General features: G+C 34.4%; 1 protein-coding gene across 2 annotated transcripts; it reads right to left on the reverse strand.

Moving 5' to 3' along the window:
• Positions 1-3,480: 3,480 nt before the first annotated feature.
• LOC18441459 (Transmembrane amino acid transporter family protein) lies at positions 3,481-12,633 on the reverse strand. Of its 2 annotated transcripts, XM_006851689.4 has the most exons (7): positions 12,386-12,633; positions 11,661-11,891; positions 10,322-10,419; positions 7,568-7,754; positions 6,581-6,708; positions 5,535-5,768; positions 3,481-4,114 (listed from the first exon to the last, which is right to left on the reverse strand). In XM_006851689.4, the coding sequence occupies exons 1-7, from the start codon at positions 12,519-12,521 to the stop codon at positions 3,734-3,736; spliced, it is 1,395 nt and encodes a 464-aa protein (XP_006851751.2). In that variant the 5' UTR covers positions 12,522-12,633; the 3' UTR covers positions 3,481-3,733. The 2 variants fall into 2 exon arrangements, with proteins under 2 accessions (XP_006851751.2, XP_088708023.1); XM_088851897.1 differs by lacking the exon at positions 7,568-7,754.
• Between the last annotated feature and the right edge of the window lie 1,674 nt (positions 12,634-14,307).

Here is a 14,307-nt window from a genome sequence, read left to right on the forward strand (position 1 = left end):
AACCGATTCATCTGGCAGTAATGACCCCTTTAACAGTTATCACATATCCATTGTGGGTATGAGGATTATGAAATGCCTTCCCAAATATTAATTTTATTTTTTAATGAAAATTGAGTGTTACCAACTCCAAAGAAGCGATCTTCTATTTGGGTTTTTCTTCTTTTTTTTTTGCAGTAGTATACCATGATCCATACACACATGGAGAAGCTGTGGTCATAAGTGTCAATCACCATCGAATCAACAGATGGACGGTGATGGATAGAGTAATGATGCGCCACTTGGGCCATCCCAATTTAGGTTGGTCAATCTTTCTTTTATAGAGCATCCATCATTTTTTTTTTTTTTTTTGAGTAGTTCAAATGAATCAAACTTGAGATGTAGTGTTGCTAACAACAACAAATAACCACTCAAGCTCAAGCCCGATCCTTACGGATGATAACACATTTTTTTCCCCAAAAGAAGAGCAGCTTTTTCTTCCTAAATCAATAAACAGGCAACTCCAACTTGAAAGGGGGCACAAACACATAGAGACCCGGCACCTACCTTGCCTTATTTTATCATGCTTGTCACCATCATCTTCAAAGCCTTTTTCCAACTAATTGGGTTGGTATTCTATCATTCTTATAAGGGTGCAGTTTGCATACGAATGCATTTGTAGGTGTAGAGGTAAGGTGTACCTTCAAATTTTATCATGGTATATAATTTTGATGTAAAATGTTTTTAGGATAATCTCAAAATCTATTTTTATATCTAATTATAAATTTTTAATTTAAAAAATGGTTAAATCAAGTAGATCTATAAATATATGAAAATCTTGAAAATGGACGGTGTAGATAATATGCTGTAAAATGCACTATTTTTTAGACTTAAAATCTTTTTATTTTTCATAGTCATACATCTCGATGTCGAGATAATTAATCAAAGGGTTTTTCAAAATTAAAACTACCTTTTTTCTGATGGTTTTTTGAGGGGCATCCGTAGTTCTACGTTATAAGGTAAGGTAGCATCCTTATATAAACGTTTTCCTTCTTATATTAATACAAAGTATAGTAGTACTTGTGGGTTACCGTTAACAAATAACAAGTTAAAAAAATTAAAAAAAAAAAAAGGAAAAAAAGAAAAACAAAACTAACATAAAATATAAGAGAAGTAGCACCAAATATGGTTAAGAGCCCAGTTAATGGGCAGAAACATCACAATAAGCCTTGAGCCGTTTGCCTTGCTCAACATTAAAGCCGAAGAAATTGAACATAGAGAAGAAGCAAGAGGGATCAAGCTTCTCAAAGGCCACGCAGAATGCATTGCTAGGAGCGACACCATCAACAAAAATCGCATTTAACTCGTTGTTGAAGTCAATCATAGCTTCCCAACACATTTTGTAGATGGCAATCACATAGGGGGGCACCGCACCGAGCCCTTCCGCGGTGACAGGCCCCGCAGCCTTGTCGTTCTCATCCTCTGCATGCACGCGTGCTGCAGCCAACAGGCCGAGCATGCACAGGGTCATCAGAAGAAAAGGAGAGACTCTGTTTGAGCTCATCCTGAATCTTCTCTCTATCTATGATTTTATGTGAAGAGTTTCTTTTGCTCTGTGCTGAGGGGAGGCAGGGGACCCTATTTATAGGGTTCTTAAAAACTCTTGTATGTGGGTTTCATATACATAGTTTGCTTGGTAAGTGAGAGTATCAATTCTGGTGCAGTTTTGGTTCTTAACCCCTTTTGCGTGGGGTTGTTTGTTCATGAGAGGTTTCACACTTTAAAGTGAATTACTACTATAAGCTGCATTTATTGTTGTAGTAAAACATCTCTTAATCATTAAAATTTTAAAACTTCACGGATCATGATATGGACATGCTTTCTTTCTTCTTCTTTTTTTCTTTTTTTTCCTTTTTTTTTTTTTTTTTCGGGTAGGGTGTGCAGTAAACTAGTTCGATCGCCCATCAAACTTGTTGGATCATATTTTAAAAAAATATAACTAGAATGTGAATAATAATTTAAAATATTAAATATACTAGAAAAAATTATTTTAACTTCATTTAGGTGGTTGAATAAGTCAAAACGTGATGGTTCGATCAGCCAAAACTGATCAAACTATTTTTGACAAATTTTTTACAAAACCAAGTTTTTTACTTTAGACCAAACTGGCCAATATACCAATTGATGGTCTGGTTGATCGATCTTACTGGTCTGATCCGGTTCCTATGTTTTTTGTTTTTCTCCCCAACTTATATATCCATAATCTTTCTTTGTTTCCATGTATGAATAGTTCCAATCTAACATTGAAATTAGTGAATTTGTATTGTAAGTGATAATACTCCTTGAATAGGCGCAAGTGGTAAAATTGGGCTGCAATCTAAATCACATGATATATGTATATAGAAACTGGAATTTTAAATTACTACAGTATAAGTATGTAAATCACAGCAACACTATTTAGTAAATTATTTTAGACGAAAGAGTGATTTATGTACGGATCTTAAAATTTTAGGTAAAATACGAAATGCTCCCCCTTATGTACGAAAATTACAAAGGAAGTCAGTGACTTTTTTTTTATTTTGATCAAAATTTCTCTTCGGTCATCCCGAGTTTTTTAATCATTTTTAGCTTTTTCGTTAATGGGACAATGCCTTAAAGTTTGGGGCACTTCCCTACTAAAGAAAAAAATAAAAAAAAACTAAAAAATAAAATAAAATTCGGGTTGATTGAGGGGAAATTTTGAAAAAATAAAATAAAAATAAACCCCAGTCATCCGACCTTCTTTGTAATATCCACTTCTAAGTGAAACATTTTGTATTTTACCTAAAATTTTAAAGTCCGTACGTAAATCACTCTAGAATAAAATTGCTCATAGAAAATTCCAATCCCCAAGCGATGTTTGTCGCAAAATCCAATGAAAAAATATCGCTGCAATTCAATATTTTTGAGTGTTTTTTGATCTACTTAATTAGAACCATTTTTTAAATTTTAAAATTTTTTAATAGGGACAAAAATATTTTTTAAAGCTACCCTAATATGCTTATTTACATGGGTGTACTCCGGTTCGAGAGTTTGATACTCTCTTCTCAAAGCTGACAACCGATTACTAGAATCGACATTATTTTATATACATTGCAAATCCAAAGTGTTCGATAGAAGGCTTTAGAGCTCTTGGATCGAGTTTTAATTCTTAGGCTCCTATAGAGAGCAAATCAGGAAAGAGAGAGAGTAGAGAGAGAGAGGGGAGCTTTTAGTTATAAAGAAAGAAACTTTTTGGAGAGATGCAAACATCTCATGTGTAATCTCTTTATGTTTCTCTTGCTTTTACAATTTTATATGAAAAATATACCACGAGAAAATCTTATTCAAAAGAAGTTATCAAATATTCACTCAAATAAATTTATCTCCAATTGGAAATCCTATGTTCCATGGAATTCTTATAACTTTTCTCTCTACTTCTCAAATAAATATACATACACTTCATTTGGATAATTAGGAAGTCAATTTCATGTCCAAGGGTTTTGGCATGCCCCCAAATTATATTTATCATCATTATCATCAAAGCTTTTTTCTAACTAATTGGTCGGCTACATGAATCTTGATATGTCAATCTGATCTCTCTATACTACTTCTAACCATCTCTTTTTAAGTTTACCTCTTGTTTTTTTTGTACCCTAAAGTACAGTACAAAATAGAATATATATATATATATATATATATATATATATATATATATATATAACAATCGGATTATTATTTACACATTAGCAAACAATCTATAGTTATCGGCATCCAAATAGATCTGACGAACTGCAGACACTGCCCCGATCAATCCAACGGCTGAGAAAACAAGGGCAATTGTGGTATTTCCCCAAAAGAGGAAGCTCTTCTTTGATGGGGCAAATGTGGTATTATAGAAAACAACCGGCAAAACAAAGTCCAAGGGGATAAATCCAAAAGCCCCAATCAATGCGTTGATATCTCCGAAGAAGGGTAGCATTGCGGCCAACAAGGTGGCCAATGCCACCGAAATTGACCGCAATATTAACCTGGGAATAACATTTCGGGGCGAGAATTCGGCGCTCATAGCATCGCCGAATTTTCTTTCCAAAACTTCATTCGTGGGTTGCAAGTACACCTGCCAAAATGAATTATTCCCTCAATACATGTAAAGTAATAAAGCCTCACCTCATAACTCATTGAAAATTACAATTCCAAGCATTGAAAATTTTTTATATCGATCATCTCGTTTTGAACGTTATGGATGTCAAAAAAAAAAAGATTTGAAGCTCTAAAAATAGTTCATCTTATAACAGATTATCTAAACCGTCCATTTCATCTTAAAAATAAGTGTTTATAGATTCACAAGATCTATACCATTATTTGAATGTCAAATTTTATTGTCGGTGTTGGAGATTGTTTTTAGAGCTATCATGGTATTTTTTATTACCGAAAGTGTTATCCGGACGATGATTTGAGGTGAGTCTTTCTTTTGTTTCCCTAAAGCCTAGGGCTTATAAAAACTTCATTAATACGTAAAACTAGGGACCCTTTCTCTTGCTAATCAAAAGAAAGAAAGAAATATTAATTAAATATCAAAAGATAAAAAATGAGAGAAACTTATAGAAATGCACTTAAGAGAACTATTTAATAGTTTATTTTTATCCCACTTTAAACAACCTATAATAAAACACATGATCGTGAGTTCGAATAATTGAAAATGGGGAAAATATTAAGAACAATTGTTTCATGAAGGTTGGACTGCATTTGTACAATATGCGGTCATGAGGTATGAAGCATTCATCTTAAAGATGGATGCAAATTGGTGGTCCATCTAAAAACAATTGAAACTAACTGTCCAAATGTTTCCTTAGTAGAATTATTAATTGTAGTTTTCAAATTTTATTTATTTTCTCATATTCATGATCTCCATGTTAAAGATTACATATTTTCTAAAAATTAAGAGCAAATTCTATTTCAAAATTAAATTTATTATGGGCCCACACTTCTACATGCGCAGGTTTGACCGCATGATAACCGCGTCTATATATTAAATAGTTGATATTTCGTACGCTTTTTGATCAATTTCTCAAAAATCAATATGCCCGATGGAAATGAAAGAAACAAAAATAACAGTAAAACCACCTCAAAAATTATTAAATTACGTGAATGCATACCTCTCCAACCATGACACTAAAAAATGTCTAACTCGTCCTCATTTTGGATTTCAAATTTTGTACTCGAAGAACTCCTTGCATCTTTTCTTGTGGTTCAAATGACTTAAGTGGGTTAAGTTTATATAGCATTGTTCTAAGTTCAACTCATAAAATAAGTTTTTCTAAAAACAAAAAAAAAAAAAAAAAAAAAACTCGATTTCGAGCCCACAGCAAAGAGGGGTATTTAAGTTATTCGATTACGACAATACTTCTTCTATTTGGTCATAGTTAGAAACTCATAACAAAGACAGACTAAATAATTTTTAACAAAGCTTTTAAAGAAGTATCTGAACAAAGTGATTTTTAAAAAGAGAGATAAATGTTGGAAAAAAATTAACTTACCACACCAACAGCTGATACTTGAAGGAGTGCAAAAAGGTTAGAGAGGACGAGGAGCCACTTGGGGACAAGGGCTTTTCCATCAACAAAGAAATTGGCCAGGATTGTACCCCCTGCCTTGTTTCCAAATGCCCAATACCCAGAAATGGCAACACTAAAGAATGTAACAAAGACCACACTGTAACAAACTAATAGTCCCTTAAACATTTTCCCTTTCACTGGTGGTGCCAATGTTGCCTGAAAAAGAAAAAACAAATGTAATATGAAAGCCTTATGAAATGTTTTTATTAGTGTTTTATGTTCCCGAAATATAGGCTTTATGTATAAAAGGGGAACTCGCGACTATCTGATATAAATTAGATGGCTAGGAGTGAGCTGACAAAAATATAATAGGCTAGTGATATGTCGTAATAATTAATGTGTGGCGTGCTGCAATATTAAAGTCTAACAGTTGTTGTCTCTAGACACATAAGTTATGCGTGTGGAGACCCACAACTGTTAGATCTTGATGGGACTGCTCTAAGAAAGATAACAACGATATTTACTAGATGTGTTTGTCAATCATAACTAATGCTTGACATTGTCGCTAATTCACTCCTAGCCATCCATTTTTTTCCCTAAATACATATAAATCATGCATGTGAATCAACCAAAAGCATGGCTTGTAAATAAAAGGAACAAGTTGCAAGTATGGGCAAGCTTTGTTCATATCTCTATCACATATATTTCTTGTTGTTTAGAGATACACATACATAAGATGCCATCGGATCTTGACTAGGTAGATGAGAGTAAGCCAACAATAATGTTATATATTAACTATAACTTAACACAATAATTGTCATTATCTTTTGACATTGTTGGCAGTTCATTCCTACCCATCCGATCAAAATCAAACTGTTGTGCCACTCCATGATCTGTATTTCATATCATATATGCGGTCGGAGACATAAAAAAGTGTCCCAAACAATATCACGCAAATTTGAGTTTTCTTTTTAGAGAGAGAAAATGAGTTTTCTTTCTAGAGAGAGAAAATGTGAAATCTTCCAAACCTGTATTTCTGGGATGATACCATTCCCATAGGTGGTTGCTATGATGGCCATGGCATTGAATCCTGCAAACATGCGACTTGCAGTGTCTCCATTGAGAGAATAGTCTTTATGAGCATCACTCGAATTTCCTATTGATTAAACATTGTAGTAATGTTACCTCACAACCAAGCAAATACTTGTCCTCATATGTTGATAATTACATACACAAATATTAAGATTGTTATCAACAACATATGTGGATTTTTTTTTATCTTGTAGCAATAGTTTTGAGCTTGTAAAAGTAATTTTGGAAAAATAATGACCCTATGATGAAAATTTAAGGTAACTTGCTTCCTACTCCAATTTAATATCTATTTTTTCCAATGATAAACACAAAATAGAAATTTAATTAGTGACATGCATGTAACAGGGATTCAAATTGGAGAAGCAAATCCTCCCTCTATAAACACCCCATATTTGTCAATTCTAAAAAATTCTCTCATGCTTTGAGGATTATTACTTTCATCGAAAGCCCAAGCTCTAATCCCCGAATTTTAAAATATCTTTAAAAAATAACTTTTTAGACATTTTTACATCTTGGAAATTATAGTAGAAATGTTTGTCCCATGGGCCTCTTGTAGTATCCACTGAAAACATCATATTAAAAAAATGCTGATTCGGATCAGAATTGCCCGATCTGAATTGGTTATTAGTGGGACAAGTCCGATTTCCACCATGTATCAGGAATTGTTTGGTTCTCGATAAAAACCGCCCGATTCTCAATTCTGTCAGGGACCAGTCAAGTCAGCCACATCTTTTATTTTTTATTACTTTTTCAATTTTTTATTTTATTCTACTTTTTTTTGTTCTTTTAGTGGCTGATTCACTTGGCCATTTCACTTATTCAGACCACCAATCTGTTGATCCATATTGGCTATTTGGATAAGCGACCCGAGTCACCGATCCGTTTTGTTAAAATCCCGATCGATAATGAGCAAAGATGCTTACCAACATGGATGGATCCAGCAGTGGCACATGCACTATAACCAAGAGCGAGAATTAGGGAAACCAAATTTATGTGTCTCAAGGCATGGAAGGAGGGAACTTGAGCCAACACCAACATGAGGCATCCAAATATCATTACGAATTCGAATAGCTTCATTCCCCCGTTTGGATGGTTGATTAAGTATATGGACTGCAAAATTTTCTCAAAGTTATATCATATCAATATAGAAGAGATCTATTTTAACTTTTCAATCACCAAATTATTTTTCTAGAATTTGGTCCATTTAACATCAGCAGTGGAAAACCTAAGCTACGAAGTATATATGGACCACTCTTGTTAGGATTGGATTGGCCACCGAACCGGTCTAGTTAAAAGCGGTTCAATTGCTGATTTGATTTGAAAAAAATAGAATAACAATTTAAAAAATAAATTATATTATAAAAGGGAAAGTATAGAATGAGATCATTTACATGTAATACAAGTATGTCACATTAATCTTGACCATTGGATGTGAAATTGGGTGGGTGCAATTATTCCATTGACTAAGCTGAGACTTCAAAAGAAATTTTATCGAACTTTGTGACACATGCAAGCTATCAAATTTCACATCAAATAGTTGTAAATAATTATGACCATCTTGTATCAAAAGTAAATGGTCTTATTGTATTCAATCCCTTATAAAAACCAATGCCCAACTTTATTTAACTAGTATGACTCTTGAAAATTGGTAGGTCCAATCTACCAAACCTAGTCAAACATTTATTTTGACTAATTTTTTATTAAATCCGATTTTTGCTATGAATCGGCAGGCCAAAGCACTATCTAATGGTCTGGATGGTCAAACTAGTGTTTTGATCTAGTCTTAATGACTACGATACAACCAATCAGACCATTCCATCAATCTTTTGTCAAGAACTTATAAGCTTGGGCTTTAAAAAATAGATTGTCTACAAAGAGACATTTATCTTTTGTGTATGGAGGTTACAACTATTATCATTCATTAGATGTCAAAATGGATGGCTTGGGATGAGTCATGAAGTCTGGTAATTTTATTTATGTTTTGAACTTTGTGTGTATTCAATGTCATTCTTACAACCACCCATTTTGAAATTTAAGGGACAAGAATGATTGTGACTTTTATATACAAAAGATAAATGGTTTCTTTGTAGAGAATCCCTTTAAAAAATGTGGCACTTTTTTTCCCTTAGAAAAATATGGAGGATTAAACCCAAATGATTTTTTGGGATTGTACATTATAAGAACATTTATTATTGTTACAAAAGATTACAATCACTCTTAGTCATTAGATGTCAAATTTAATGGCTTGGGATGTACCATGATCTTAGAAAGCAAAAGTGATTCCCGTAGTAGCAACGAGCGAAATGGGAGCAGCCTAAACCGTGAAAATAGGGTTGTGGGAAAGCAATACAAGCATTACTGTACTGCACCCTAGATGGCAAGAGTCTAATAGCCGAAAGCCTTATTTGCTTACGCTCTGACCCAAGTAGCATGGGGCGCGTGGAACCCCGTGTGAATCAGCAATGACCACCTTATAAGGCTAAATGCTCCTGAGTAACCGATAGCAAAGTAGTACCGTGAGAGAAAGGTGCAAAGAACCTTCATCAGGGAGTGAAATAAAACATGAAATTATGAGCTTCCAAGCAGTGGGAGGAGAATTTGATCTCTGGCTGCATGGCTATTGAAGAATGAGCCAACGACTCATAGGCAATAGCTTGGTTAAGAGAACCCATTGAAGCCGTAGCGAAAGCAAGTCTTCATAAGGCAATTGTCACTACATATGGATCCGAACCTAGGTGATCTATCCATGATCAAGATAAAGCATGACCAGGATAAAGCTTGGGTGAAAATCGAAAATTTTTATTTTAAGTTTGAATATATTCAACGACATACTTACAACCACCTAAATTAAAATCTTTGTGTATACTTTTTCATATTTTTACCTCATATTACGCCTTTCCAATCTTATAAAACATGAACTAAATGTAACTATTTTGGGCAAACGGGTCCCCCTCTCAAATTCTCATTAACCATGAAACCAAAATTTTTAGCCGAACGGCATTATTGTTCCCTCATTTTCTTCCATTAATAAAGGGAGAAAAGGACAAGAAATAACTCTCTCCCTCCCCTGACTTATTTTGTTTTTTCTCCTTCATCCAAGGAGATCTTCTATAGAAGTCTACTCCCAAAGATGGCCGACTCATCAAATGATATATGTCTCTCCATTTTTTTTAAGGACATGGTTTCTATGAGTCCAAGTTGATGTCTCTTCATGTTTTTTAAGGACATGGTTTCTATGAGTCCAAGTTGATGTCTCTTCATTTTTTTAAGGACATGGTTTCTATGAGTCCAAGTTGATGTCTCTTCATTTTTTTAAGGATATGGTTTCTATGAGTCCAAGTTGAAATGAGTAGATGCCTAAAAATTTATTTTTCATATTGACTTTCAGACCAAACTTTTAAAGATATGTAATCTTTCGAGAGGGGATTCGTGAGAGAGAGTACTTATAGAATAAATAAATTTGGGGGGCGAAAACGAGGGCAAGGGGGTAGAGAGAGAGCAATATACATAATAAAAAATTATTTTCTGACTCTAATTAGTTAAGAAAAGACTTTGACGATTCTCTTTATAAAAATTAATCAATTAGATACTTCTTATAGAATAAAATTAAATAGAGAGGAAAGAGGTTAGAGCTATATTATGTAAATAAAATAAGGTACAGAGAGAGAGAGAGGCACCTTCATGCTTTGGCCTCCGAGCAAGGTACAACCAACGACCGCACCATAACAAACCGCAAATTGAATTGGACCCACAAAATATCGAGCCCATCTAGGTCCTGCAAATTCACGTCACACAAGTTTTCAGACACCCTCTCTCTCTCTCTCTCTCTCAATACATGTTTTTTATCCCTCCTGCTCTCTGCTCAGTCTCTTTACCCTCTCTTCCTCTCCTCTCTGCTCAGTCTCTTTACCCTCTCTGGTTAAAAAATAGAAGTTTTTATTCTCTCTCATTCGCTTTTAGTCTTAATTTCTCTCATTCGTTTTCGATCTCTCCCCTCAAAAATAGCATTTTTTAATTTTGGTCATTAAAAGATAGCAGTTTTTTTTTTTTTGGAAAATGGGTTGAGGTTACAGTGGTAGTACACTCCAGCTTAGCTTTGAACACCACTGACTATTTTAAAAAAAAAAAAAAAAACAGATAGGGACCTTACATCTCCATTGAATTTGTAAAAAAACAAAAAAAAAAAAAAAAACAAAAAGACAAGTTTTCAATCCCTGGCCCCCTCTCTCTTTCTTAAATTGCAGGCCTATCTTAAAAATTCAAAGTTACCGCCCCCCTTTTTGACCATCATGGGTCAAATAACCCAGCAAAATCAGATTTTTGCCATAAACAAGTGCTCACTGAAGAAGAAAAGCCTCTATGGTTTTACAAAACTGAATCCCACAAATTTAGTCATGAAATTTCAAACTTTTTATTCTTAGATTGAAAATACCTGTAATTTTTTTTAATATTTTGTACATGAAGGCTGAAAAAATATTGCACCAAAACTTCAATTATTTTAAGGACATACCAGCTGGGTTCCAACCCAAGACCACAATTAAGAGCTATCAAATTGATCTATGGCTATAATCCCCAAAACCTTTGGTCCATAACTTGTTTCAGGTCTCGGTAACCAAATTTCCAAAAGGGCCTAAAACTAGTGGCAAACTTTCTACTAACATATATATTATTTGTGTCTGGAAACCGACGGTCATCTATTTTTACAATACTGCTAAGGGCAGATCGACAAAGGTCGCATATGTTAATTCTAGTACGTATAGAACAACAAACTCAATAACATTAGTGTGTGGGATTTTTGTTGCCTTAATCCTACCTATCCGATTAAAGATGAGACAAATATATTTGGAGAACAACAAACACCTAATCTTAATCGGACAGCATAGAATAAGTCAACCGTAACATCACACATTAAATACGACATTGATTAAATTGGTGGTGCTCGACTCTCCGCCGGCCGATCAAAGATCGTACCGCCGTTGTCCAAGCCATTTGAACTTAGAGAGAGAAAATGATTACCTAGAATATGATGGGCCATGTCCCTGAACCTTAGGTGGCGCTGGCCTTGCTGTGCATGGTGCTCTAGCACTAGAGAGAGAAGGTTGTATGAATAAAAAGTGACCAAAGCCCCAATTGTCAAGCACAAAAGCCCGAGCACCCAACCAAGAGAAGCAAGTGCAAAAGGCAGGCTCAATAGAGCAGGGGCAACAATGGAGGTCGTTAGGTGGTACCCACAATGAATCCATGAACCTGTTAGAGACAGAGAGAACCAAACAAAAGGTAAGGCAAGGGGTTTTTATTTTATTTTTGTTTAATTTTATTTTTTGGGTAATTTAGGGGGGAAGAGAGGCCCTATCCGTTTTTTTATATAGATTAAGGAGTTAGTTTTTTTTCATATTAATTAGAGAGTTGGCTTTTTTAAAGGTATTAATGGGTGGTGATACCGTAAGATTGTAAACCGCAACGGGGTAATTAGGTGTGAGGGTGCTACCACCACGACCCAACCTTTTTTTGAAACGATTTTTTTTTTTTTTTTTTGGTAATTTAATTAGGAAGACAGCCGATAGCAGTTTTTAAGGTCTCAGCAAGAGAGAGACAGACCGATAGCAGTTTTTAAGGTGCGGGTCTCAGTAAGAGAGAGAGACAGACCGATAGCAGTTTTTAAGGTGCGGGTCTCAGCAAGAGAGAGAGAGAGAGAGTTGATTATTGAGAGAGACAGTGTTGAATATTGAGAGGGAAGGTACCTTCTGATTTGAGAACAAAAAGTGCCCCTGCGTCAAGGTCCTTCACTTTTTCTTCATTGGTAGTCATCTTCTCATTGATCTTCGAACTCTGAAATTCCTCACAAGATGTGTATGCACTATGCAGTGTTGGTCTCATAAATCAGGAGAGACAGAGAGAAGGACCAGGTTCGATGTATGTCTATGAAGTATGGTAAAACCAGGTTCGATGTGAACTCTGAAACCAGACTGGCCCAACCAGACTGCGGACTGGCCCGATTATTTGGAGACCATATATAAAATACCTATCAATCTTACCTATATATCCAAGGGTAACCTTCTACCATAGCCCCATAACCATGAGGGACGACCTTTTCAAGGTTGGAAAATGGTTTGATTGGGATATTGTTATTAGTCTCAACGATAAAAATTAATAAATAAATGAATAATTTACTCGGATTTATCTTTAAATCACATGAAAGACTTAAAGTTCTATATCACAACTTATAGTCCAAACCATCCGGTGACAAGCTACTTTGAGAGTCATCTTGGAATCTTCTTCACCTCTTTTCTATCCTTCCTTATTTTACTTAAGGGGTTAACGTCTTTTTATAGATAACCCTATTTTGTAACTCTCACATTCGTGGTCTATAGGAATTGAGATCCAATTATAACTCCTGCGTTAATTTCTTTATGTGCAGCCAATTATGATTAACAAGTTGTCATCAAACTGTTAATGCTATACAATGAACTAAACCTGTCGTTAGTGCACTAATGATTCATAATAAGATGTCATCTAAACATTCTTGTAACTTGATAAAAGATATTTAAAAATCAAATAATTTTGTACATCTATAATATAAAAAATTAATTCTTATAAGAATTCAAGCACATCACTAGGTTTTCCCTCCAGTGTAACATCCTATAAAAGCTCCAAAATAGATCATTGTATATGGCATTGCCTCATGTCACCACATGGGATTTCATGTATACTATTCAAAATTGTCTTTTGTAATATTATTGGAAAAAAAAAAATTCCCGCGATAAAAGGGCTTAATAGGCCATATTTTCAACATCTTCCACTTGGCCTGAATACCCTTTAACTTCTTATACATGGCATTGCCTCATGCTTTCTACATGGGATTTCTATATACCCAACCTAAAGGCTCTTTGACGTCTTATATATGGCATTGCCTCACGTTTTCTACATGAGATTTCCATCGACCTTGCCAATGTGGTCAAACATCACACTTGGATGTCATAGCCTCAATGGTTTTATATATGGCATTTCCTCATGCTACCTTCATGAGATTTCTCATATACCTTGCTAGAGTAGTCATACACCACACTTAGATTTCCTGACATCAATAACTTTGTATATGGCATTGCCTCATGCTATTTGCATGTGATTTCACATATACTCTGCCAATGTGGTCAAACACTACACTTGGATTTTTTTGCCTCTATGGTTTTGTATATAGCATTGCTTTATGCTACTTACATGAGATTTCTCATATACCTTACCAATACACCACACTTAGATTTCTCTGGCCTCAATGGTTTTGTATATGACATTGCCTCATGCTACCTATATGAGATTTCTCATATATCTTACCAGAGTGGTCATACACTACACTATATAATGAACAACTATCACCAATATGATAATTCAATCTAATACATCATTATATATATATATATATATATATATATATATATATATATATATATATATATAATCTAAACAAAATATTCTTAACCTCTTTTTATAGATAACCATATTTTGTAACTCTCACATTCGTGGTCTATAGGAATTGAGATCCAATTATAACTCCTGCATTAATTTCTTTACGTGCAGCCAATTATGATTAACAAGTTGTCATCAAACTGTTAATGCTATGCAATGAACTAAATCTGTCGTTAGTGCACTAATGATTCATAATAAG

The sequence above is a fragment of the Amborella trichopoda genome, chromosome 11 (genome assembly GCF_054954075.1).
Source record: "Amborella trichopoda isolate Santa Cruz 75 chromosome 11, AtrichopodaSantaCruz75HAP2 v2.0, whole genome shotgun sequence".
Taxonomy (NCBI): Eukaryota; Viridiplantae; Streptophyta; class Magnoliopsida; order Amborellales; family Amborellaceae; genus Amborella; species Amborella trichopoda.

Excerpts from the sequence above, each read along its gene's own strand:
- LOC18441459 (XM_006851689.4), bottom strand. The coding sequence starts at position 12,521 with ATGAGACCAACACTGCATAGTGCATACACATCTTGTGAGGAATTTCAG. Across the intron at positions 11,892-12,385 it reads TTTTGTTCTCAAATCAGAAG|GTTCATGGATTCATTGTGGG; the intron begins GTACCTTCCCTC and ends TGTCTCTAACAG. Across the intron at positions 6,709-7,567 it reads TGCTGGATCCATCCATGTTG|GAAATTCGAGTGATGCTCAT; the intron begins GTAAGCATCTTT and ends TTTAATCAATAG.